The sequence below is a fragment of the Hyperoodon ampullatus genome (assembly GCF_949752795.1).
Source record: "Hyperoodon ampullatus genome assembly, chromosome: 2".
NCBI classification, from domain to species: Eukaryota; Metazoa; Chordata; class Mammalia; order Artiodactyla; family Ziphiidae; genus Hyperoodon; species Hyperoodon ampullatus.
The window spans coordinates 119,706,942-119,732,152 of record NC_136915.1 but is presented as its reverse complement, the minus strand read 5'-3'; the positions used below and the strand labels follow the sequence as shown (position 1 = coordinate 119,732,152).

At 46.4% G+C, this 25,211-nt stretch overlaps 1 protein-coding gene across 3 annotated transcripts in view; it reads left to right on the top strand.

The window, feature by feature from the left end:
* Positions 1–17,221: 17,221 nt before the first annotated feature.
* OLFML2B (olfactomedin like 2B) overlaps positions 17,222–25,211 on the top strand; it is a gene marked incomplete at both ends in the record, with an annotated part of 40,719 nt that continues 32,729 nt past the window's right edge. For all 3 annotated transcript variants that reach the window (XM_079697275.1, XM_079697274.1, XM_079697273.1), the window contains 3 exons: positions 17,222–17,395; positions 19,876–20,139; positions 22,349–22,456. In XM_079697275.1, coding sequence (XP_079553401.1) covers positions 17,222–17,395; positions 19,876–20,139; positions 22,349–22,456 — 546 coding nt within the window. The remainder of the gene's footprint in view (positions 17,396–19,875; positions 20,140–22,348; positions 22,457–25,211) is intronic.

Genomic DNA, 25,211 nt, shown 5'->3' with positions numbered 1-25,211 from the left:
AGCACCTGGTACCATATTCTGTAAGGGCTTTCATGGTTTCTCCTACCTGGAGGGCATACGTGAGTTGGTCCATTTCAGGAGGGTTAAGAGTTCCCTTCTTCGGGCTCGGGGAATGGGTCTACATATATGAACTTATCCCTTGGGGCTAACTGCATGCCAAGCAGGGCAATTGGAAGCAATTTAATCCAGTTTCCTTGAGTTTCCTAACATAGCTTGGCTAAGGCCCATTTCTAGGTCTGTTTGGATCTCTCTACTTTCCCTGACAATTGGGGTCTCCAGGCTGACTGAAAGGTCCATTTTATGCCCAGGGAACTCATTATACCCTTTGTTACTTGAGACACAAATGCTGGACCATTATTGCTTTGTAGGGATCCCAGGAGCCCGAACCTGGGGGTTATTTCTATTAGTAATGCTTCTATCCACCAGAAAACGTGTCTACTAGCACCAAGAGATACCTGAAATCGCCCAGAACTCTCAGCATGACAGTGACATCAATCTGCCAGTCTTCCCCAGGATATGTCTCTCTGGTCTGAATGGACCTTACCTGGGGACCTCTGGGGGGTCTGGTGCTGGGGTTGTTCATTGTGCAGATGGGGAAGGTCTCAACTATCCGACTGATTATACTTTTCATGCCAGGAGTTACCATCACCTCAACTAACAAGTTATATATGACTTCCCTCCCATACTGAGTTCTTTGGTGAGCCTCCCTGATGGCTTGACCAAGGTACAGTCTGGGGAAAGAAGTACTGCCCATGTTTATTAAATAGCCACACATGGCCTCCTAGATCTCTACTAAAGCCCCATTTTCAGGCTTTGTCTAATTCTTCCTTTGTGTAGATTGCAGAATAATTGTATAAATCTGGCCTTTGAGGCATGAGGGGTAGTTGTCTAGTTACTGTTTCTAGGGCAGTTGCATCTACCCTGTTTCCTTTTATTACATCCACATCCCCCTTTCAGTGACCCCCTGCAATGAATCATTGCCACCTGTTTTGGAAGCTGCACTGCTTCTGTTACCGAATGAATCAGGTCTCTCTGCTCACTGCTTACAAAATCAATTACATACTCACAAATGGTAGAAGGGAAAGGTGCCTTTAATCAGAATGCTGGCAATCTGGGGAGATGGTAGACTCAGTGTCCCCCAAAAAAACACCTCTGAAGATTCTGCTCAGCCATGAAAGTTTTAGAGGAAAGGAGGGAAGTAATCTGAGTTAATCACTGAGATAGGAGGTCAGAGTCATCGTCATCCCCCAGTGCGTGCAGGCTCGTTGACCCCCCCGTGATCTTCCACTAGACGCTATCTTGTTCACACAGTTTGGTCACACAGTTTGTTCGGGAGATTACTAAAGGGGAAGCTAGGCAAGAGATCTGGTCATATGTTAATTTTTTATTCTTCATTTCTACTTCTTTGATCTGCAGAAAGAACCAAGTTAGGCAAGGTATTGTGTGATTGAAAGATTTGAAAGGTGTGCTTGGGTGGGAGATGAGTAGAGAGAGCATGGGGGTGCCTGATATAAAAGCTGGTTACAATATAGCTTTGCTAAAGCAACAAGAAAAAGGGCTTCCTGCTGAGGGTGGTTTCTTGCAAAGAGCTGCTTACACTTCTAAGAGCTTCAGTATGCTTAAGCCATGTTTTACCTGTTTCTTCTCTGCAGTAAGCATACCTCTTTCAAGTAGCCGTGTGCATGTAGAACGGCATACACATATCGGGAATCTGTGTAAACATTTAAGATCTTCCCCATTCTGAGCTCTAAGGCTCCAGTGGGAGCTATCAGCTCGGCCTTTTGGGCAGAAGTCCCTGGAGGTAGGCTTTGTGCCTTTGTCACTTAGGTCTGGGAAGTTACTGCATACCCCACCAGGTTTTTTCCCTCTCTCATAAAACGGCTCCTGTCTGTAAACCAGTCCTCTTCGGGGTTCAGGAGAGGCTCACCTCCTAGGTCGGGGCAACTGGAATAGATTGTGTCTATTGTTTCTGTACAATCATGTTTCAAGGGCCGTGTTTCTTGAGGTAGTAAGAGGGCAGGATTTAGTGTGTGACAGGTTTTGTGGTAACCACTGGTTTCTTTTAATGCCCGTTCTTGGACCTTCCCTTGATACCCCCATAACTTTATAATGCTTGTGACCAAGTTTGCCTGATCTGGCATTCAGAACCAAGAAAGTGACACTGGTGTTGACTAAGCATTAGACTGGCTTTCCCCCTTTGTCCAATGTCAGCCAGGGCTTCTCGGGGACAACTGGAGTGCCAGCTTAGGAGCCCCTGGGCCCATCATTCTTCATATATTTGGACCATCTGCCTTCCAGGGGAGAGGCCAGGATCTGCCATTTCCATCCCCTTTCAGGGGCAGTGAGGGCATTCTCCCTTGCAGTGACCCTCTTGTTTACATATGGTGCACTGATTGGGTCCTAGTCTCCTTGGCTTGCTATCCCTCCTTGGGGGCTGGGGGTCACTCACCAGAATCAAGAGTCTCCATGGGCACTTAGTCCAGATTCCCGTGACCCATTGACATTGGAGGGCAACAGTCAGTAGGTAGGCTTGTCTCTGGGCCTTTTTATCCTCTGGCTTTTCCTCCTCTATACCTCGGTTATTAAGCACCCAGTAGGCAACCTCGACCAGGCCAGAGGTAGGGGTATCTGACTCTGTTTCCAGTTTCCAAAGTTTATGCCTAATGTGGGGGGGGCACTTTGGGAAATGAAATATGACCTCTGGACTGCATTCCCTTCCAATGACTCAGGGTGAGTGGTGGTATAGATCCAGAGGCACTCTAGGAATGCTGAAGGGTTTTCTGATGGCTACCAATTGATTTCCTTTATTTTATCTAACTGACAGGTAGGTGAGGGTAGTGGGTGTTTCCTTTTCTTGCCAGGAGCTCAAGGGCTTCCCAATAATGGGGTTCCTAGTCTTGTGAGTGGCTCATGGGGCTCCCCAGCCCACTTAGCCTGGATTCCCTTTAGGACCATATTTTTATAATGAGCCAGCCTCTGTCCTCCACCCCATTCCTCCATTATATTGGTGGTCCCAGTTAGGTTTGTTATCTGGGACCATTTGATTCCCTGCATGACCTGCGTTGTTTTTTTTCTCTTTGTCTGCTTCCTTTTGGGCTTTTGAAAAGACCATGGCCTTTTCTTCCCCAGTTAGGACTACATTGAGGCTGGATGTTAGCCCATGTCGGGTCATGGGTCTGAAAGATTCCCTAATCAGATTCAGGAACCCCTCTGGATTTTCCCTCAACCCCTTACTATGACTTTTCCCAACTACCGAGGAGGCAGTTGGAGTGATTTGCATTTCTGGTTTGGGAAATTTGGACTGTTAATAGACTCCTCAAGGGACCTAAATAGGCAGCGTCCAAATGGTGTGGACTCTGATATAACTGGGGGTCCCCCTGGAATTTATAAGGGTGTGTGCTTGAGAGAGTTAGTCCCTCCTGTCAGAATATCCCACAGGAGTTTAGACAGGACTGTCTCTGGGCCAGAGCAGTTTAGCCACGTTAGTTCCTGACCACCTTGGTCCCTTAGGGAGTAGCACAGCTGCCTGAGGCAGGGGTCTTCTCTCTTCCTTTCAGCAGAAAAGGAGTTTTTAGACTTCCCACTGGGTGAGAGCTAAAAGCAATAGGAGAATTCCCACAGGGTACTCACTAGACCACTGGGACAGCTAGTATTCTGTGCTGATACCAGGAGGAGAGCCCGTGGAACCTTGGTCAACAAAGAATCACCCAAGTTTCACCTCACAAGCAGAGGGGGAGGAGAGGTCAGGCAGTGGGTGTTTCCTGTTCTCACCAGCGGCTCACAGGGCCCCTCAGCCCACTAGCACTCCCCAGAGAAACTAGTGCTGACCAGAAGAGGTCAAGTCACCGGTCAAGTACCTACCTTGAGACCCTTTCACACTCAGGTGTCCCTGGTGCCTTTTCCTGAGCTTGGATTGAGCATCCTTGCTCCATTTTGTCAGGTGGTCCTTATTACCTGGGTCTTTTCCCAGTCGTGCCTCTTGGCTCAGGGGACTGATCACTTTCCTTTAACAAACTGAAAGTGACTACGGAGAATGCTACCATTGACTCCTGGATATCACTGAGGAGGGCAAAATGTCCTGGTGTGGCTGCTCCTGCCTTGTACAGGGGTCAAAAGGACGGCACTACTAGCAAGACAGTGGGCAGGACTGCCTTGGGTCCCTCTTGTCCACAGGTGCCCACTGTCCCCAGGGTGCCTGGCACTGTGGGAAGGCCAGCCAGACACAGTGGGCAGTCGTGTGAATTTCAGTCCCCGATCCCCAATGGTGCCACAGTGTGATCCCCTCAAGGGGGTGCAGTCCAGATGATTCTGGGGCCACCGCTGTGTGCACACCACACCAGGGTTCAGGCTGCTGGTCAGGGTTGCTCTGGACCTGGCCAAGGCTGCTGCCATTCTACCTCGTCAGAGTGAACTCAAAGACCAGAGTCAGTCATCCTCAGGCAAACCTCCAAAGCCTTCACTGTCCTCCCACTGGAGCATAGTGGATACGTGCCAGTGAAGAGGCAACAGTCCGTACCTTCGTGGTCATCAAAATTTTGTTACCGACCTTCCTGGGTTGGTTCCCAGCAAGGTTCCTTCTGCCCAGTGTCATCCAAGCCAATAGAATGAGATTGAGTTCAGTTCAGGAGGAAAGAAAAGCTTTAGTCTTTGATCAAAGAATGGAGAGGGGCAAGCTCATACTCTAGAGTACATACTCTCCCCAAAAGGCCTTTGGTGGGGCTGCTTTATAGGGTTCTCATCAGTAGGGAGGGGAGAGGGGTGGAGTTCTTGCCGGTCAGGCACAGCTGCGCTGCTCATAGCTCCAGATCGCAGCGTCAGGCACAGCATCTCTGCACACAGCCTGCCATTACTATCTTGAACTGAGGTGTTGTGCACAGTGCTTCTGCACGTGGTCCCCGAGCTGAAGTGCAGGGTGCAGCCATTTCCCACTAGGAACTCTGGTCTGAAGTGCTGGGTGCAAGGCCTCTGCACGTGGTACCCTATGAGCAAGTGAAACTAGACTAAGCACAAAGGAAAAGGAAAAGGAAAAAAAAGGTAGACTTTATTTTATTACCCGGATTCTACTTCTATTTCCTGGGAATTGTTAATGGGCTTTGGCCACTACTGCTATCACTATCACTGCTTAGCTTGTCCCCATCCCAGAGTGAGCCAATCTGGAACCAGACTGTTTCTCCTGCTGCCCAGGCCAGGACACATGCTCCCCTTCCTCACCCTTTTTCTTTGAGTAATCTGTATAAAATTGCTTTATTACTTACAACCACTTCTTACACCACTTCTGACCAGACCAGCCAAATTCCCAGCAGCACACCCTGGGGCAGCCCTGATGTTCCTCCCTCCTCTCCCACCTGTCTTCAGATACAGACTTCACACCATGGCTATGCAATCACCATGCTACAATTTGAGGAAACCCAGAATGTACACATGTCGTGGAATGTGTCATGGAAAACACAGGATGTCTACCCTTCTCACAACTCAAATATTCAACACTTTCTAGAGTAACTGATGGCCTTACAGAAACATACAAAACAACTATTTTTCTGTGGGTAGCTACATTCAAGCCAACTGTTCAGAACACAGTAAAGAAGTATCATAAATCAAGCTGCTTGGACCGAAGAATTCAGAATGTTAGGGCTGAAAGGGACCACCTTGGAAATCGCTCAGTCCGACCAATTCTCTTGGAAAACAGACCAAACTAAAGCCCATGGCTTCCCAAGTTCACACACAGCTGGAGTGGCAGCATTGGGACTAGAAGCCAGGTCTCCCAGATGGGACATCTCACTGCCCACTGCTTCTGCAGTCGGTTGTTTTTACATAGATGCGCCACTTTGCCCCTAAGAGGTTGGAGAACCTTAAGTATGGAATTCTAGAAGGGGAGATGACACGTGGGTGAGGAGATGAATTTGGGTTTTAAAAGTTAAATGTTGTAGGATGGGATGTGATGAATAGCATGAGCCTGGAGTCAGACAGACCTGAGATCAAAGCTAGCTTACCACTTATAAGCTGTGTATTTTTGTCCTCTGGCACGTTTAATCAATCTCTCTGCTTCAGTTTCCTCACCTGCAGCCTGTGGGTAGTAACACCTCCACTGCAGGATAGTTGTGGTAATGAAATGAGATGCTTGCACCTGGCCATATTAGGTGCTCAAACTGTCCTTCTCCCCAGAGGACACCATTTACACTGTATGGTTCCCCTGGAGTTATACAAAGGTAGTGTGTTACTGGACATACAATTCTAGGTCTAAAAGCAGTGAAGCTCAGACACTGAAAATCTTCTGTGAAGGAATGGAAAACTTCAACAGCACATGGTTGTTCAGGAACCACTCTTATCACTTTCAGATAACAGAGCTCTGAATGGTTTTTTCATTGCAAGAAGGGAGGAAGTAGGAATAAGAGGAAAACAGCAATATCAGCCAGATGAAGGAAGGTTGAGAATGATGCGGGCAGGAGGGAAGATCCCAAGAGTAACTGGAACGAACTTGGACTGGGTTTTCAAAAGAGAGTATTTTTTAGAGGAAGGGGAGAAAGAATGTTGGCAGGAGTTGGAACTCTGGGGTGGCACCACCCTGACTCAGTCATGATGCTGCTATTTTAGGTGCCTCTCTCCTTGCATGGGAGTGTTGGCTTTCAGAGTGCAGAGCTGGGTTTCCTCCGGTCGGAGTGAGGTGTCCCTTGGTTTTCACTCAGAACTCAGTGTCAGGCCAGGGATGCTTGTGACAGTCTTGCTTTGCTCACCACCTTGCTCTGGGTGATGCTGTATGTCCCCCCAGACAAGCCCCCTGCCCTACCCACCTCCACCCCCATCCCTATTTCCCCATTGGAGGTAGCATCTCCCTGGGCAGCTGCAGCTGCCAGATATGCCTGGGCTGCCCTGCCAACAAAAGCAAGGGGCTGGCAGCTGGCTCCAAACACTTCAGGAATTGCTCAAACTTTAGAAAGTTACCTTGTTAAAGTTTAGTTCCTGGAATGAAGCAAACCCAAAAAAGGGAAAAATTTATTTACGTAAGTCACAATCACCAAATGGAAGGAACAAAGAATCGAAAACGATAGTTTACTTTTTCAGAGAAGTAAACTGAGGCACAGAGAGAGTTCTACGTTCACATAGTGAGTTAGAGACAGGAGTAATAATATCCCCATTTAATAAATGGTTATTATTTTATCATTCATTTGACATTCAACAAATATTTGTGAATGTGGCAAGCTATGAGTCAGGCCTATTTTTATATCTCTAATCTCCACAACGATCTAGCAATGTTAGAAAACTAAGGCTTAGAAGACAAAAACTTGCCCAAGATCACCCGCCAGATCGGTGTCAGGATTAAGATTTGAGCCTAGCAGAATATTTGCAACATCTCAGAAAGTTCCCTCATGCCCCTTCCTAGTCAATACCTTCCACCCTCAGGGGCAACTACTGTTCTGATTTCCACCACGTTACTTTGGTCTGTTCTAGAACTTTATATGAGTGGAATCCGACAGCATGTACTGTTTGCTGTGTTTGGTTTCTTTAGCTCAGCGTAAAGTTTTTGAGGTTTATCCATGTTGGTGCATGGATGGGTAGTATGCTTCACAGAATTTGTATACTATTCAGCAGAGTGGTATTATGCTGTATGGATGTACCACAGGCCATGGCTCATGGGCCCAGCCGCTCCGCGGCATGTGGGATCTTCCCGGACCGGGGCACGAACCCGTGTCCCCTGCATCAGCAGGCGGACTCTCAACCACTGCACCACCAGGGAAGCCCTCTTTTCTTTTTTTAAACCCATATCCTTTATTTTTTAAAATTTATTTATTTATTTTTGGCTGCACTGAGTCTTCATTGCTGCATGTGGGCTTTCTCTAGCTGTGGCGAGTGACAGCTACTCTTAGTTGTGGTGCGCAGGCTTCTTGTTGCAGAGCATGGGTTCTAGGTGCGCAGGCTTCAGTAGTTGTGGCACACAGCCTCAGTAGTTGCAGCTCTCGGGCTCTAGAGCACAGGCTCAGTAGTTGTGGCGCACGGGCTTAGTTGCTCCGCGGCATGTGGGATCTTCCCGGACCAGGGCTCGAACCTGTGTCCCCTGCATTGGCAGGCAGATTCTTAACCACTGCACTACCAGGGAAGTCCCTATGCATTTTCTTGTTGATGAAATATGGTCATTTTCAGTCTTCAGCTATTGTAAATAAAGCTGCTGTGAACATTCTGCACAAAAAAAAGAAAAAAGATTTGAGCCCAGGTCTGTGGTTCTAAAGCCCCCACAAAGCTCAGACTAGAATCATCTCTCCTGCTTACAAGCAAACCTTCACCTTTGTATCAGTGTCTGGCTTTCCTCTCGATGCCAAATCTAAGACTTACCCTTTCGGTAAGTCTTCTGTGATCTTGATAGTCCTCATGATTTTTAGCCTTAGAATTGGGGCTGGAGTTCATTCCTGCCCGGCTCAAAAAAGGAACACGTGGTGAGTGCATAGTAAGCAGTAGAGGATGCTTACATGACTCCCAGGTTAGAATGAGGAGACCGAGGCTCACAGAGATGAAGTGACTGTCCCAAAGTCCATAGTAAGTGTGGTAAATCCTGGATTCCACAGACCATCTGTCTGACCTGAAGCCCAGGCTCCTGCACGGCTCCAGGCTGCCTGACATGGCTAAGATTAAATGACATTCATGCACCCCAGTGAACAGAAGGGAGCATCCTGAAAAGCAAATATATGGATTACCGTTTTCAGTGGCTAATCTACCAAGTGAAATGTCTACACTGAGCTGAGAGCTACTGTACATACATATACCAGCTTAAATTTATCATTGAATCTGGTGGCTGTAGGATGGTGAGAAGTCACATCTGGACTAGATTCAAGCCATGCTGGAAAAGGTATCACCTGGAGATGTGAACACATAGAAGAGTTGTCATTCCTAGATACTAATTTGGCTTGTCTCCTCTGGGGATACATTTTTGCTTTTATCTAAGATGATTAATTTATGTTAAGTAAGTTCATCTTGGAAGCAGAGGGGAGACAGAGAACCAGCCAGCCATGGGTTAGAATACAGTGGATACCTGTCTATTTGCCTGGTCTATTAGTCCCTCCCTTCTTCCCACTTCTACACAGTGACCTGACCTCCTGCACACACACCTTAGGTGATCAGTTCAGGACTGGGCACCTGATGCATGTTGCACCAGAGTCCCTTCCCTGGGCATTTGGAATTGGGCCCGAGAAGGAGAAAGCCTCACACTCTCTTCATGTAGCTATGACCTGGACACCTTCTGTCTATTGTGTGGAGAAGTCCTTAATGACCCCAGTGACACTGGAGCCCTTGGGTTCTGTGAGACAATCCTATATGCTTATAATAAAGTCCCCTTCCTCACCCTTTTTCTTTGAGTAATCTGTATAAAATTGCTTTATTACTTACAACCAAGAATTCTTAATAATACTTTCACCCTACTCTGTCCCCCATATCTAGAGAGTCACCGAGTCCTATTATTTCTACCTCTTTCTGAATCTCCTACCCACCCCTTTCTCTCTATGCCACTACCTTCATCAGAGCCTTCCCATCTCATGCCTGGATTTCAACAACAGCCTCCAAACAGGTCTCCCTACTTTAGTCTGACCCTCCAACCCATTCTACTGCCAGGACCATCTACCAGAACTCAAGTTTAATTATTTCACTCCCTTGCTTACAGCAATTTTGGGGTCTCCCTCCCACAGCCTTTGGCTCAAAATCCAAACTCCCAGCACAGTACACAGGCCTGGGGTGATCTGCCCACCATTCTCACCTCTGGACCTCCCATGCTACGTCCCCTTCTCTTCTGTCTATTGTAACCCCCGTGCTTCAGCTTTGCTTGCATTTCCCAATAACTCACCGCAGTTTTACCATCTCTAGGCTTCTACCTGGAGTGCTGTCTCCCAGTCTTCACTGAACCAGCTTCTATGCATCTTTAATAATCAAGAATGAGTCCTTACACCTCATTTCTAGGCTAGGTGGTAAAGCATGGACCAGGCCTTTCCTTTCTCCACATTCTCCTCTCTAGCATTGTCCCATAATGCGTCCTTTTGACTTTGCAGTGTTTTCCCACTGCTGCTCCCCTAGCAAAATCTGTTATCAGTTATTTATTCCCTGGTATAGATTTAAAGCAATGCATTGCCTCTACCAGAAGTATTCATGTGTAAAGACTCATCACTGAAGGCAGAACTTATTAAAGGGACATCAGACATCTATGAAAAGGCAGGGAAGGCATGTGAATGCCCTGAAAAAGCACACCACAGGACAGCACATAATCTGTGCCAGTGCTGCTCTCTGCTTTTAAGCATGGAGGTCTCCTGGAACCAGGAGAGAGGGAGAGGGAGTGAAGGAAGAGAGAGGGGTAGGGAAGAGAGAGAGAGAGAGAGAGATCATGGTGAGTAGAAGCTACAGGCTGTATGCAGTGTTCCTGGCCTGCCCCAGGAGAGTGTTTGGTGGTTGCCGGTTGTGCCTTCACAATTTTAGGGGGCTCCACTCACGTAAGCTATGATGGGAATTGTATCTCTTGGAGTTCTGCCATGTAGCAGCCATGGAAAATTCCTTGCGAAGGCAAAGGGCCTCTGCCTACCTATCCCTCCTTGGGTCAGCACAAGTCATAGAGGACAGGGGAGCTTCCCTCTGAGTCAGAGCAATGACCCATCCAGCACAGGACTCTGGCTTGGGCAGAGCCAACCCAGGAGGCCAGGTGGTCTGCAAACAGAGAAGTATAGTTATTGTATTGCCTTTCCCTCTGCTTTCTACTCTTCACCACATGAGTGATTCACGTAATCTGCAGATCTGACTATGGCCATTCTCCTGGCCCAAATCTTTTAATGGCTCCTCACTGCCTACCTCTCTTGCAGTTATGAACAACTTTGTTTTTACTAAAATACCTTCAGAGGGGAAAAAAAGCCTTTTGTATGTCTCCCCAGGATTACATGTAATCTTTATAACATGAGCTCATAAAGGCAGAGGTTTTGTCTTCATCTTTTGTGCTCAGCAGGCCATAGAGCACCCGGCCCATAATATACATTCAATACATGAGTTAAACTGAATTTTAAAAGGGAGAAAACCTAGAAGATCAAAGGCAAAATAAGAAGCTGAGAAAGCAGCAAAGCAGAGTGAACAGGGGAAAAAAGACTTCATTTTCGGCCAGGCTTTCCATCATCCCTTTCCAGCATTTTATGGCAGTTCTCTGGCAGGGCTCCCACCCTGCAGTGAGCCAGGGAAGGGAGATGGCAGAATGATGGTGCTCATGGGATTTTTCCCTGCTCTTTGATTCTGATGCTGTGGGGCAGGTGCCTTTTCTAAATTACACACTAAGGTGGCAGGTCATTTCTAGCCACCCCAGCCCCACCTGGCAAATGAAGCCTTGATTTTCAACAGACAGGCATTTCAGAGCAAAGTCCAGAGGCTCCCAGGTAAACTGGAAAACAGATGCTCTTGCCAGAAGGAAACTTGGCCAGGGAGGCCTGGTGGATACAGCAGCTGAGGAATCCCCAGAGCCTGGCAACCTGCCAGCTGGCCAAAACCTATAAAGGTCCTGGGTCTCAGGTTGCTGAAGTGGCATGCTCAGGGCTTTCTGGGACCCTGTTCTTTGAACATTTCCACAGTAAGTATGCCCCTCTTGGAGGCTGTTTCCTCATTTGTAAAAGGGGATGATACTACCTAGCTCAGGGTTTTTTTTTTTGAACATCAAATGATGCGTGCACACAGTAAGCACTCAGTACAGAGTGGTCGTCATACAGCTCATTGTCTTGGTGGCTCAATGACTTCATCTGCAAGCAGGGAGAGCAGTACTTACTTTACATGAATATGCTGAGGATCAAGTGAAGTGAGATCTGTAGGCACTTACCAAAGACTGCACAGAGTTTACGTCAACTTGGATGCTCTAAAGCCAAACCGAGCTCATCTCAGGATCTTCAGATCAGGTTATCCGACTGGCAGGTGGGAGGAGTGCCACAGTATATCTGGATTTCTAAAAGGTAGGTGACAAAAGTCTGTCAGAAAATGCTTCTAGACTTGATGAAAACACATGGCCTAAGCACCGATGCCTCTGACTGCCTGAGCAATCACCAGAAAAGTTAATATCAATAAGGAAAGATTCTTCCTATTATGGGTAGGGCTCTAGAATATGAATGAATATGACTTTTTAAAATTACTGATTTGCATTAAGACAGAAACTAGGCTTATTGAATTTGGAAATTATCCCAAACTGGGACAAGGGCAAAAACAGCAAGATTTCAACAGAATGAAAAGATGGGCCAAAACCATCATAATATTCAATGGGAAAAAAATGTAAAGGCTGGCATTTGGGTTAAAAAATCGCTGGAGAGCACAAGATGGAGAAAACAAGTATAAAATTCATGTAAAAGAAAAAAGAACAGGAAAAAACTACATTTAAAAAATAAATCAATGTGAATCATTGGTGTAATGTAACTGCCAAAAAAACAAAGGCAATCTTTGGCTGTATTAATAAAACAACAGTGCCCAGAAAAAGAGAAGAAATAGTTTCAATATGCTCTAACAGATACTCAAACTGGAGCCTTTCTAGAGAAAAAATAAGCAGAATAATAGAAGGTCTAGAAGGTCATGTGGTCTGAGAAACAGGTGAATAAAAAGGAAATAAAAGGCGAAGAAGGGACTTCCCTGGTGGCGCAGTGGTTAAGAATCCGCCTGCCAATGCAGGGGACACGGGTTCGAGCCCTGGTCCGGGAGGATCCCACATGCCGCGGAGCAACTAAGCCTGTGTGCCACAACTACTGAGCCTGCATGCCACAACTACTGAAGCCCACGTGCCTAGAGCCCATGCTCCGCAACAAAGGGAGGCCACCGCAATGAGAAGCCTGTGCACTGCAACGAAGAGTAGCCCACGCTCGCTGCAACTAGAGAAAGCCCACGAACAGCAATGAAGACCCAATGCAGCCAAAATAAATAAATAAAATAAATTAAAAAAAAAAAGGTGAAGAAAGTGGGGGACTTCCCTGGTGGCGCAGTGGTAAAGAATCCACCTGCCACTATATGCCAATAAAGTGGACAACCTGGAAGAAATGGAAAAATTATTAGAAAAGCACAACCTTTCGAGATTGAACCAGGAAGAAATAGAAAATATAAACAGACCAATCACAAGCACTGAAATTGAGACTGTGATTAAAAATCTTCCAACAAACAAAAGCCCAGGACCAGATGGCTTCAAAGGAGAATTCTATCAAACATTTAGAGAAGAGCTAACACCTCTCCTTCTCAAACACTTCCAAACTCATTCTACGAGGCAACCATCACCATGATACCAAAATCAGAAAAAGATGTCACAAAGAAAGAAAACGAAAGGCCAATATCACTGATGAACATAGATGCAAAAATCCTCAACAAAATACTAGCAAACAGAATGCAACAGCACATTAAAAGGATCATATACCATGATCAAGTGGGGTTTATTCCAGGAATGCAAGGATTCTTCAATATACACAAATCAGTCAATGTGATAAACCATATTAACAAATTGAAGGAGAAAAACCATATGATCATCTCAATAGATGCAGAAAAAGCTTCTGAAAAAATTCAACACCCATTTATGATAAAAAACCATCCAAAAAGTAGGCATAGAGGGAACTTACCTCAACATAATAAAGGCCATATATGACAAACCCACAGCCAACATCGTCCTCAATGGTGAAAAACTGAAACCATTTCCTCTAAGATCAGGAACAACACAAGGTTGTCCACTCTCACCACTATTATTCAACATAGTTTTGGAAGTTTTAGCCACAGCAATCAGGGAAGAAAAAGAAATAAAAGGAATCCAAATAGGAAATGAAGACGTAAAGCTGTCACTGTTTGCAGATGACATGATACTATACATAGAGAATCCGAAAGATGTTACCAGAAAACTACTAGAGCTAATCAATGAATTTGCTAAAGTAGCAGGAGACAAAATTAATGCACAGAAATCTCTTGCATTCCTATACACTAATGATGAAAAATCTGAAAGAGAAATTAAGGAAACACTCCCATTTACCACTGCAACAAAAAGAAAAAATACCTAGGAATAAACCTACCTGAGGAGTTAAAAGACCTGTATGCGGAAAACTATAAGACACTGATGAAAGAAATTAAAGATGACACAAACAGATGGAGAGATATACCATGTTCTTGGATTGGAAGAATCAACATTGTGACAATGACTCTACTACCCATAGCAATCTACAGATTCAATGCAATCCCTATCAAACTACCACTGGCATTTTTCACAGAACTAGAACAAAAAATTTCACAATTTGTATGGAAACACAAAAGACCCCGAATAGCCAAAGCAGTCTTGAGAAAGAAAAATGGAGCTGGAGGAATCAGACTCCCTGACTATACTACAAAGCTACAGTAATCAAGACAGTATGGTACTGGCACAAAAACAGAAATATAGATCAATGGAACAGGATAGAAAGCCCAGAAATAAACCTATGCACATATGGTCACCTTATTTTTTATAAAGGAGGCAAGAATGTACAATGGAGAAAAGACAGACTCTTCAATAAGTGGTACTGGGAAAACTGGACAGTTACATGTGAAAGAATGAAATTAGAACACTCCCTAACACCATACACAAAAATAAACTCAAAATGGATTAAAGCCATAAATGTAAGGCCAGACACTATCAAACTCTTAGAGGAAAACATAGGCAGAACACTCTATGACATAAATCACAGCAAGATCCTTTTTGAGCCACCTCCTAGAAAAATGGAAATAAAAACAAAAATAAACAAGTGGGACCTAATGAAACTTAAAAGCTTTTGCACAGCAGAGGAAACCATAAACAAGACTAAAAGACAACCCTCAGAATGGGAGAAAATATTTGCAAATGAAGAAACTGACAAAGGATTAATCCTCAAAATTCACAAGCAGCTCATGCAGCTCAATATCAAGAAAACAAAAAACCCAATCCAAAAATGGGCAGAAGACCTAAATAGACATTTCTCCAAAGAAGATATACAGATTGCCAACAAACACATGAAAGGATGCTCAACATCACTAATCATTAGAGAAATGCAAATCAAAACTACAATGAGGTATCACCTCACACAGGTCAGAATGGCCATCATCAAAAAATCTACAAACAACAAATGCTGGAGAGGGTGTGGAGAAAAGGGAACCCTCTTGCACTGTTGGTGGGAATGTAAATTGATACAACCACTATGGAGAACAGTATGGAGGTTCCTTAAAAAACTAAAAACAGAACTACCAAACGACCCAGCAATCCTACTCCTGGGCATGTACCCTGAGCAATCCATAATTCAAAGAGTCATGTACCACAATGTTCATTGCAACTCTATTTACAATAGCCAGGGCATGGAAGCAACCTAACTGTCCATTGACAGATGAATGGATAAAGAAGATGTGGCACATACATACAATGGAATGTTACTCAGCCATAAAAAGAAGCGAAATTGAGCTATTTGTAGTGAGGCGGATGGACCTAGAGTCTGTCATACAGAGTAAAGTAAGTCAGAAAGAGAAAAACAAATACTGTATGCTAACACATATATATGGAATCTTAAAAAAAAAAAAGGTTCTGAAGAACCTAGGAGCAGGACAGGAATAAAGACTCAGACGTAGAGAATGGACTTGAGGACACGGGGAGGAGGAAGGGTAAGCTAGGACGAAGTGAGAGAGTGGCATGTACCTATATACACTACCAAATGTAAAATAGATAGCTAGTGGGAAGCAGCTGCATAGCACAGGAAGATCAGCTTGGATTTTTGTGACTACCTAGAGGGGTGGGTTAGGGAGGGTGGGAGGGAGAGGCAAGAAGGAGGAGTAATGGGGATGTATGTATATGCATAGGTGATTCACTTTGTTATAAAGCAGAAACTAAACTAAGACACCATTGTAAAGCAATTATACTCCAATAAAGATGTTAAAAAAAAAGAGACGTCGAGAATGGACTTGAGGACACAGGGAGGGGGAAGGGTAAGCTGGAACGAAGTGAGAGAGTGGCATGGACATATATACACTACCAAATGTAAAATAGATAGCTAGTGGGAAGCAGCCACATAGCACAAGGAGATCAGCCTGGTGCTTTGTGTCCACCTAGAGGGTTCGGATAGGGAGGGTGGGAGGGAGACACAAGAAGGAGGAGATATGGGGATATATATACGTATAGCTGATTCACTTTGTTACAAAGCAGAAACTAACACACCATTGTAAAGCAATTATACTCCAATAAAGATGTTTAAAAAAAAAAAAGCTAGCCTCTGGTTGGAGGTATTACCAGGTTCTAAAGCTGCCGCAGGCAAGCAAACTACCGATGGCGCTAAGTTCAAAGCTGCCAAATATCTTTCCCAAAGTCAAGTCAGGGAAAAGAAACGTCCAACAGCAAATGTTCCTTCTCTCCTCCAGATGCAATGAAAGGAGGATGCTGAGGATCCATCCATACTTGCTCGTGCTTGGAGAGAGTTCTCGGTGCCTACCTCCCATCCCAGAGGAAACTCGCTCCTCTCCGCGAGAATGGGCACAAGAGATCTCCAAATTTCAGGGATCCCGCTCGGGGTAATTTCTCTCCCTTTATAATTTGCGGTCAGATGAAGGAAAGGGGCGACCTTCCGACGTCACACCTCCGCCCCGGAGGGCGTGCGCAGCAGCTGAGGTCGAGTGGGGGGGCGGGGGGGGCGGGGTCGGCCGGGACCCCCTCCGCCGGAGCCCCGGGCGCTTCCCGGTCCTCCTCCTCCTCCTCCGCGCCGTAACTTGCTGCATCCCCGCTGCCCGGCACAATAGAGGCTCCGCCCTCCCTCCGCGCCAGCGCTCCGCGGCGCAGTCGCCCAGCAGCCCTCGCAACTGCCCGCCCCACACCCCCACCGGGTCCCCTTTTGCGCCCCCAGGCTCCCAGCCGCCCGCCCCCGCGCGCCCCGCCCCGCCCGCCTCCGCCTGGACCCCTTCCTTCCACCTGAGCCCTCTCCAGAGGACGGCGCGCTCGGCTAGCCTTACCACCTCCACCTTCCCCGTCACCTCCTCCTACCCTGCGCCCCACTCTCTACCGGGGCCGCACGGTCGGGGCTGATCGCGTTGGGAAGGAGATGACCAGGGTCTCTAGGGAGCATCTTCCCGCCCCGCTCAGCCGCACCCAGCTTTAGAAGGCGCTGTGAGAAGCCACTCTCGGGCTCCAGCCAGACACCCTCTCAACTTAGTCCTTGCCGAGACACCCCCCCTCCACCCCACCGGACCCCAGCCATTCTCCGAAGGGGCCGAGCTCCCTCTTGTCGCGTCCCTCATGGCCAAGTCTTTGCTGCTAGTTCTCTGCTTCGCTCTGGTTATGGCTCTGGCCTGGGGGTACAGCACTCCCCCGACTGGGACGACCGAGCCCCCAGATGTGCAGACGGTGGCGCCCACGGAGGACGAGACTCTGCAAAACGAAGCGGACAACCAGGAGAACGTTTTATCTCAGGTAGGCTGCGAGTCCCATGCCCCCGCCTCTTGCCTGGGTGGTGGCAAGAGCCTTAAGATGATCCTCGCTGAAGCGTTCGGAAGCAGCCGTTTCTCCCTCCATTACCAAAGGGGAGGGCACTTGCTTTTCATTTATCAGAATATTTTCTTAAGCAAAGGGACATGCGTCCTCCTCTCAAAATCATAGGGTCTTTCAAGGTTACAGAATCAGGAGAAAGGAGAGGAGAAGGAAGGGAAGACACCACACAACTCCCTGAGAAGAAGAAAAAAAAATCAAAACCTTTTGGTTGAAGGGGTGTAGAAAGTATGGCCATCTCTTGTCTGTGTGGCTGGTTGTCAGAATTGGAATGTGAAAACAGGCGGGCATGCCGGACAGGAGGCAGATGGCGTAACCCATGGGGAGATGTTTCATTGCTCGGAGTGAGACACCCAGGGAGAAAACAGAACAGCAACAAGTGTGATGAATATGAGATGACCCCCAAACAGAGGGACTGATGATAAGTCCCCCCCATATTGAGGAGGTAAAATGGAAATGCAGATCCACTCAGGTCTGGCAGATGGTAGTGGGGAGGGGAGGGAGTGACAGCTGATAGGGACAGGATCTGTAACATATCCTTTTACGAAGTACTTTCACTTGTTTTATTTGACTCAGTCCCCACACAATCCTTATTCCCATTCTATAGTTAAGGACCATAAGGCTTAGAACAGTAAAGGTCCCTAGAGATGGGTAGAGCCAGGTCTTCTGACAACCTCATGGTTGTCCCAACCCAGATCTCATGACTGTAAAAGACAGTTCTCTCTGGAGTGTTTATTTCATGCTTTCCAGAGCCTGCATGATGATTGTGTGGTGGGTGTCGTCATAATCCTAAGGATGAGGGATGGCTGAGAAAGGGTTCCTACAGTGCTGCCTGGACCTCCACTAAGCCTTGGGACTGGGGTCCTTGGCTCCTTCCTGTAGAAACACTTGGCATTTATCAAACACTAGTCTCCTCACCCTTCCTTTCATAATTATGCTAATACATGCCCTATACTCACCCATAACCTCACACTGACCCCCAAATCGAAAAGACATAAAAATCCTTCACATTGGGGCTCTGGAGGACCATCAACAAAAGCTTTCCTGAAACCGGAGCCTCCTGAAAGGAAGGAATCCACCCAAGCTCTCAGAGCAGGGATATGTAGGAATCTAGGCAGAGTTTCAGAGAGCAGACAGCTACGATTTACTATCAGCACATAAGGACTGGCCAATTAAGTCACCCTGAACTACAGCTCCTTCTTCCACTGCTCCATTCTGCATTTGACAACAGCCCTAAAACAAATATTAGTATCAGCAGAAACCCAACCCTTGTAAGAAAAACATAACAAGACTTCTTCCCCCCTCCGACAGCATCCCAGGAACATATCCACTCCAACAAGCTCAAAGCTTGCCTGACAGGGTCATTAGTCAAATGAAGGGAACCCTTCTCTGTGCCCACAAAGGGAGCCCTAACTTAAGGGATGTAGGATGTCTTGGAGAGGAGCTGGGGAGGAGCCTTTTCCCCAGCAAGTGCCTAGGATCGTGGTTCCAGAAAGCCTGCTGTTGCGCGTTTTCCTGCCTGGGGAGGCCAGCAGGGGCAAGCACTCAGAAGGAAATGTTTAGCACCGTAGAAGCCGCCAAGTGCTGCCAGTTTGCTCTCCTGGCTTTGTCTTGGGGTTTGGGTGCAGAAGCTATTCTAGGATCCAAATGAACCCTTGGGCTGAGTAAACCTTACTGACATTTGGATCTGTGTCTCTCCTCCCAGTTTCTTTTCTCCAAATCTAACCCATCCTTTGAGACCAGATCAGATACCATTTCCTCCAAGAAGTTTTCCCTGGTGCCCGGCTAGAGACACTCTCTGTGGCCCTCTGTTTGAGCTCCCGTTGCACTCCCACTTCAGGGGGACTTACCACTCCCTAATTGGTGTGACTGTTATTTATATATCTCCTGCACTGTAAGCTCCTTGAGAGCAGTCTCTCTGTCTGGCCCATTGCTTCACCTCTCACAGCACCTAGCTCAGTCCCAAGGTGGCACTCAATAAATGGTGAATGAATGAAGGAGGACAGAAGCCAGTAGTCTTGAAATTGGAATGTCAGTTTTCCAATCGCTCTATCAATCCCTTCTCCTTTCCTTTTTGAATCTAAATCTGGATTCTAGCTAAGGCAAGGACTACCGGAAGAATGATGGGGCTCATTTGTTTTTTTCCTTTAAATGATGAAAGGCTAAGGCCCCCTGAGAAGTGCACAGCTTTCCAAGATAAACAAAGAGAGCTGAACTCTGAGTGCCTCCCAGGAAATGCTAGAGTCAGCAAATTGTGTTGCGATGACCTTTTCAACTCCACACCAGAGCTGTCTGAGGTCTTGGCTAGCAGGACATCTGACAAAGTGAACTGAGAGCCTTCTTCAGGACCCTAACTGATGCCTGTGTCTGCACACCCCCAACCTGTTCTCTCTCTCTTTGTCTAGTTGCTCGGAGACTATGACAAAGTCAAGGCCGTGTCTGAGGGCTCGGACTGTCAGTGCAAGTGTGTAGTGCGACCCCTGGGCCGAGACGCCTGCCAGAGGGTCAACGAGGGGACCTCCAGGAAGGAAGACTTCTACACTGTGGAAACCATCACTTCAGGCTCATCCTGCAAGTGTGCCTGTGTCGCACCGCCATCCGCCCTCAATCCCTGTGAGGGAGACTTCAGGCTCCAGAAGCTTCGGGAGGCAGACAGCCGGGACTTGAAGGTAGGACCTGGTGTAGGTTGATGCCTGGGTGAGAGGGTGCCTTAGGGACCCAGGAGTCTGGCAAGGCTGTTGCTGGGGATTGTAGGCCTTTGAGTAAGTGGGCCCTGTTTTAGCCTTTAAAGGAGGTCAGGCCCTGGCCTGAGAGTGTTGCGTGTGGACCCAAAGCTGATGATCTGACAAACTGGTCATTTGCAACTCTAACATCTGAGGGAGATGCCTAGAGCAAAGTGTGCCCATCTCTCTTAATGGAGCCAAGGAGGCTGGGCCTGGGAGCAGCTGCCAGACCCAGCCGGCCAAAAGAACTCAGCATTCTTCTCCAGGAGAGTTACTGCCACGATTTGCTGTCAGCACAGGAGGCACCCCAAAGACACACCAGACATACAGGGAGAAGTGAGCCTTTAGTCCTCAGTGCAAGGGCTGGGTGACCCAGAGAAGAAGAGGCCTGGGGCCTGCTCTAGGTCCAATCATCAAACTTCAATCCTGTAACTCTGGTCCACAGGGTGGGGAAGCTCAGACCCTACCTGGGGCAGCCCAGTGGGTCAGCTGAGGGCTTCATCTGATCCCTGCCCTCCCCTCTTCATCTGCAGCGTGGAGTCGTGGGATGAGCTTGGTTTGGAGTCAGACTTGGGTTCAACTCAGTGCTCTGCTACTGCTTGCTGCGTGATGCTACTCAAGTTACTCACCTGATCTGACCTCAGTCTCCTTGAGTTAAAAAGCCGGAAGAGGGTTTCCCTGGTGGCGCAGTGGTTGAAAGTCCACCTGCCGATGCAGGGGACACGGGTTCGTGCCCCGGTCTGGGAGGATCCCATATGCCGCGGAGCGGCTGGGTCCGTGAGCCATGGCCGCTGGGCCTGCGCGTCCGGGGGCTGTGCTCCGCAATGGGAGAGGCCACAACAGTGAGAGGCCTGCGTACAGCAAAAAAAAAAAAAAAAAAAAAAAGGGAGGAAGAATAACATCTACCTTTGGGGGTTGTTTTGAGAATCGATGAGATGACAACTATTGAGTACTTGGCACAATACCTGACATATAGTTGAGGCTCAGTAGACACTAGTTCCATTAATGAAAGACCATGTAAAGTGCTACTGCTGTGCCGGCAGCTGGTACACACTCGGTAACTGGTCATCATTGATATTCCTTTAAGCAGAGTAGGGTTTACCAATAAAATGAGTGTCCCAGGATTCAGCCACATCACTCAGAACTACAGCTCTGCCGTGAAACAATCTCTGAACCAAAGGCACAGTTACCCAGTTATAGGATTGGATTCTTGGGGGATTCTGAAACAACATTAAGCAAAATTTTAGGAATCAGAAAATCAACACAGTACATATTAATCAGCTACCCTCCCTTGGCCTTTTCCCGGGATTCAGCTATCTTCCTCTCAGGGGGAGGAAGGAGATCTTCTAAACATGAGTATTTCATACGTTGAATTCTTCATCTAATAGAAAAGCTGTTATTGGAGGAGCAGAGATTGCACAATAGTGTCCAACAAACTCTTCAGGGATGGTCCTTGGCAGGGAGGCTCAGTTTAAGCATCTCTCATCTGCTTCCTTAACCTGCACTTTGCATGCCCTGGATGTCACCAGCGCCTCAGCCACCTTCCTCCCAGTGGCTCTGTACTGGCAGGAAGGACAGTGTTGAAAAAACTGAGAGAGCTGGGTGCCCTATGACAACTTGCCGCCGCAAAGATGGGCCACTGGGTCTCTTACCCCAGGGGAAGTTTTGCTTTTAGTGCTAAGGAAAAGCTTGTTGGTGTCTTCCAGGGACTTCAGCAGACAATGCATGTGAATGTTTCAGATCACTTGTTATGGGCCAAGTACTGTACTAGGTATCATGGGTAATCAAAGATGAAGATGACATAGCACTAATTCCAAGGAGCTCACAGTCTAGTATGAAAGACAGACATGCATGCAACTGATGGACTTAGTAAAAGAAGTATAAACAGTTTGGTGAAGCTGTCCAGACCTCGGTTGACTTGTTCTTGTATGATTCTCCCATTTTCTTACCCGCGTATTCCAATAGACAGAACACATCTATGCCACTGGGTCTGCTTATGTGCCCACCCACACAAGTGCTGGTTTCTGAGGGCCACCTCTCAACTTCTGGCTAGTGGCTTCCCTGTCCAGCCTCCAACATGGAGATCTAAAAGGAAATGTCTCCCTCTGGACCTGTCTGCCCCAGCCTTGGACTAATGCCTGCCCTTGTTTCATAGCTCTCCACCATCATAGACATGCTGGAAGGAGCTTTCTATGGCTTGGATCTCCTGAAACTGCATTCAGTTACCACCAAACTGGTGGGGAGAGTGGACAAACTAGAGGAGGTAAGGAAGAGTCTGGGTTTCCATATCTTTCTTTTGATCAGGCCCCAAAGTGCATCAAACTTACCATACTCTTTTCTTCAGAAAGCACGTACCCTGGCGGTGTTTAGCCCATTCTTCTTTGGAAAGAAAAAAATATACACAAAACATAAAACACTCATGCAAAATCATGCCAAATTGTTGGTGACAAAGAGAAATAGTGAAATATGAATGTAAATACCTTCATTTTTCATATATAAGAACCATATAACCGATGTATATCTATTTTCCCCTTGACTTCCAGGAGACTCAGAGTAAAATAAAATGTAAAAGTGCAATAAGCATCTTACTTCCAGTTTTAAGATGGAGTCATGTCTCTTCTGGGTATATGTTTGTTAATTTCTCTTTTTAAAAACTGTTCTGGTGCATGCCTCTGTGTGTGTGTGCTGGGGGAGGTAGTCCATCTCAAATCCATTTTAGAGAAAGAAGACATAAAAATGATTACTAATAAATAATATTCATTATTGCAAGACATTCAGGCTGATCACCCACAGGAAGAATAGTAATTTAATTTTCATAGACAGAGATACCTCATTTGTATGACTGAGTTCTAGAGAGATGCATAGCTGGAGCTATGGTTTTCATCTGGTGTGTGATATGATGATGGGAGATAAAAGTCATTATAAACAATCATGTTGACATTGTTTTGTTGCTGTAATGCTTTAACATATAAATAAGAAGTCATTTAGTTATCAGAAAAAGAATGATCATCATTCAGCCTGATTGGTAAGAAGCTTATAGATGTTTCTTCAACTGGCATCCAGTTCTGGAATGGATACTTGAAACAGTGACTCAAAGAGCTGCTGCTTCAAGTAGAAAGCGATTTAATTTTTAGAATTTTTAAAAACATTTTTTATTGGGGTATAGTTGCTTTACAATGTTGTGTTAGTTCCTACTGTACAGCAAAGTGAATCAGCTATACGTATACATATATCCCCTCTTTTTTGGATTTCCTTCCCATCTAGGTCACCACAGAGCATTGAGGAGAGTTCCCTGTGCCATACAGTAGGTTCTCATTAGTTACCTACATTATACATAGTATCAAGAGTGTATATATGTCAATCCCCGTCTCCCAATTCATCCCACCCACTCCCCTTCCCCCTTGGCATCCATACGTTTGTTCTCTATGTTAGAATGTTAATATAAGAGGTAAATTTAGGGCTTCCCTGGTGGCGCAGTGGTTGAGAGTCCGCCTGCCGATGCAGGGGACACAGGTTTGTGCCCCGGTCCGGGAAGATCCCACATGCCGCGTACCGCAAAAAAAAAAACCCAACAAAACAAGAGGTAAATTTAACAATGGGATGAATGTCAACATATTAATATATTCCTCCTGAAAAAAGTGGGCTTTTGTGGGTCTCTCATGGAGGAGCTGAGGTTCCCTGGTGGGTGATTAGTAGGTAGGATGAGAAAAAAGTAAGGATCTTTAGTGTGGCAGAAAGGGAACTCACTGGACTAGGAGTCAAGAGGGAGGAGATATGGGGATATATGTATATGTATAACTAATTCACTTTCTTATAAAGCAGAAACTAACACACCATTGTAAAGCAATTTTACTCCAATAAAGATGTAATAAATAAATAAATAAATAAATACCAACCTCTATAGATTAAGAAATAAGCTATGAAGTTTTTTGTAAAAAATTGATTATGAAATAAACTTTCACTTTTATTAATATAAAAAAAGGAAAAAAAAAAAGACAGAGTGAATTACTCTTTGTTTGCCACTACCAAGCAGCCATATCTCACTTTCTCCATCTGTGAAGTGGGAAAGATCCCCTGCCTACTTTGTACAATTGCCGAGGAGATAAAAGTTGAGCTAATCATTTTGTAAACACTATGAAATGCTAAATAAAACAAAGCACTCAGGTTATGACCAAGGAGTGAATGTGGGCAACTGTCCCTCTGTTGCTCTGCCAAGAGAACTGGGACAAGGCTGATGAAACGCTGTGGTTTCAAGGGTTGATTTCAGCACACTCCCTACACTCCTAAAAACGTTCCCAGAAAGTGAACGCCAGATCTTTCTCAACCCACTCTTAGCCTTAGCTCCCCCAGTGCTGGGATGAAGTGTTTTCTGAACATGGCCATTTGCTCTCGGAGGGTTGGTAGGTCCACAGTCATTTCAGTTACGAGGTCTAATGAGCGGGGTCAGGACATTGGAGCCCAAGCTTGTAGGCAGATCAAGGCGGCCAGTGGGATCATGGCAGTCCACTCTTATCACCCCAGTCTTCCTGGAGGGGCTCCCTAAGAGAATCAGGCCACTTGGCATCTCGAGTCTCTCCTTTCCTGATGTTGACAGCTGGAATGACGGGATTCGGAATGGTCAACACCATCCTACTACCAATGGACTTCACGTGGGCTTGGGATTCTTTCTGCTATTTAAAACCACCTTCTGGTTCTTTCAGATGGGTTCAAAAGGAATTAAACCGAGATCCCATTGGACCTTCAAAGTTGGAAAGTGCCTCTCTTTCTCTTGGCCCCTAGAACCATCCAAATGTGCAAGGCCCCTTTAAAAAAAATTTGATTTTCTACAGGAACAGGGGTGACAGCCACTTCTTCTGCCTTTACCTGACCTTGGCAGCCACATGTTTTTCATTCGGTCTGGAGAACACAGCCTGGGAAAGATAGCTCTGGGGGTAGAACACAGTATACATGAGGCCAAGGTCAGGCACTCAGCCTCCGAGAAGGCCAGTGGGCTGAGCTTTGTTCAAGGGCTATAATGT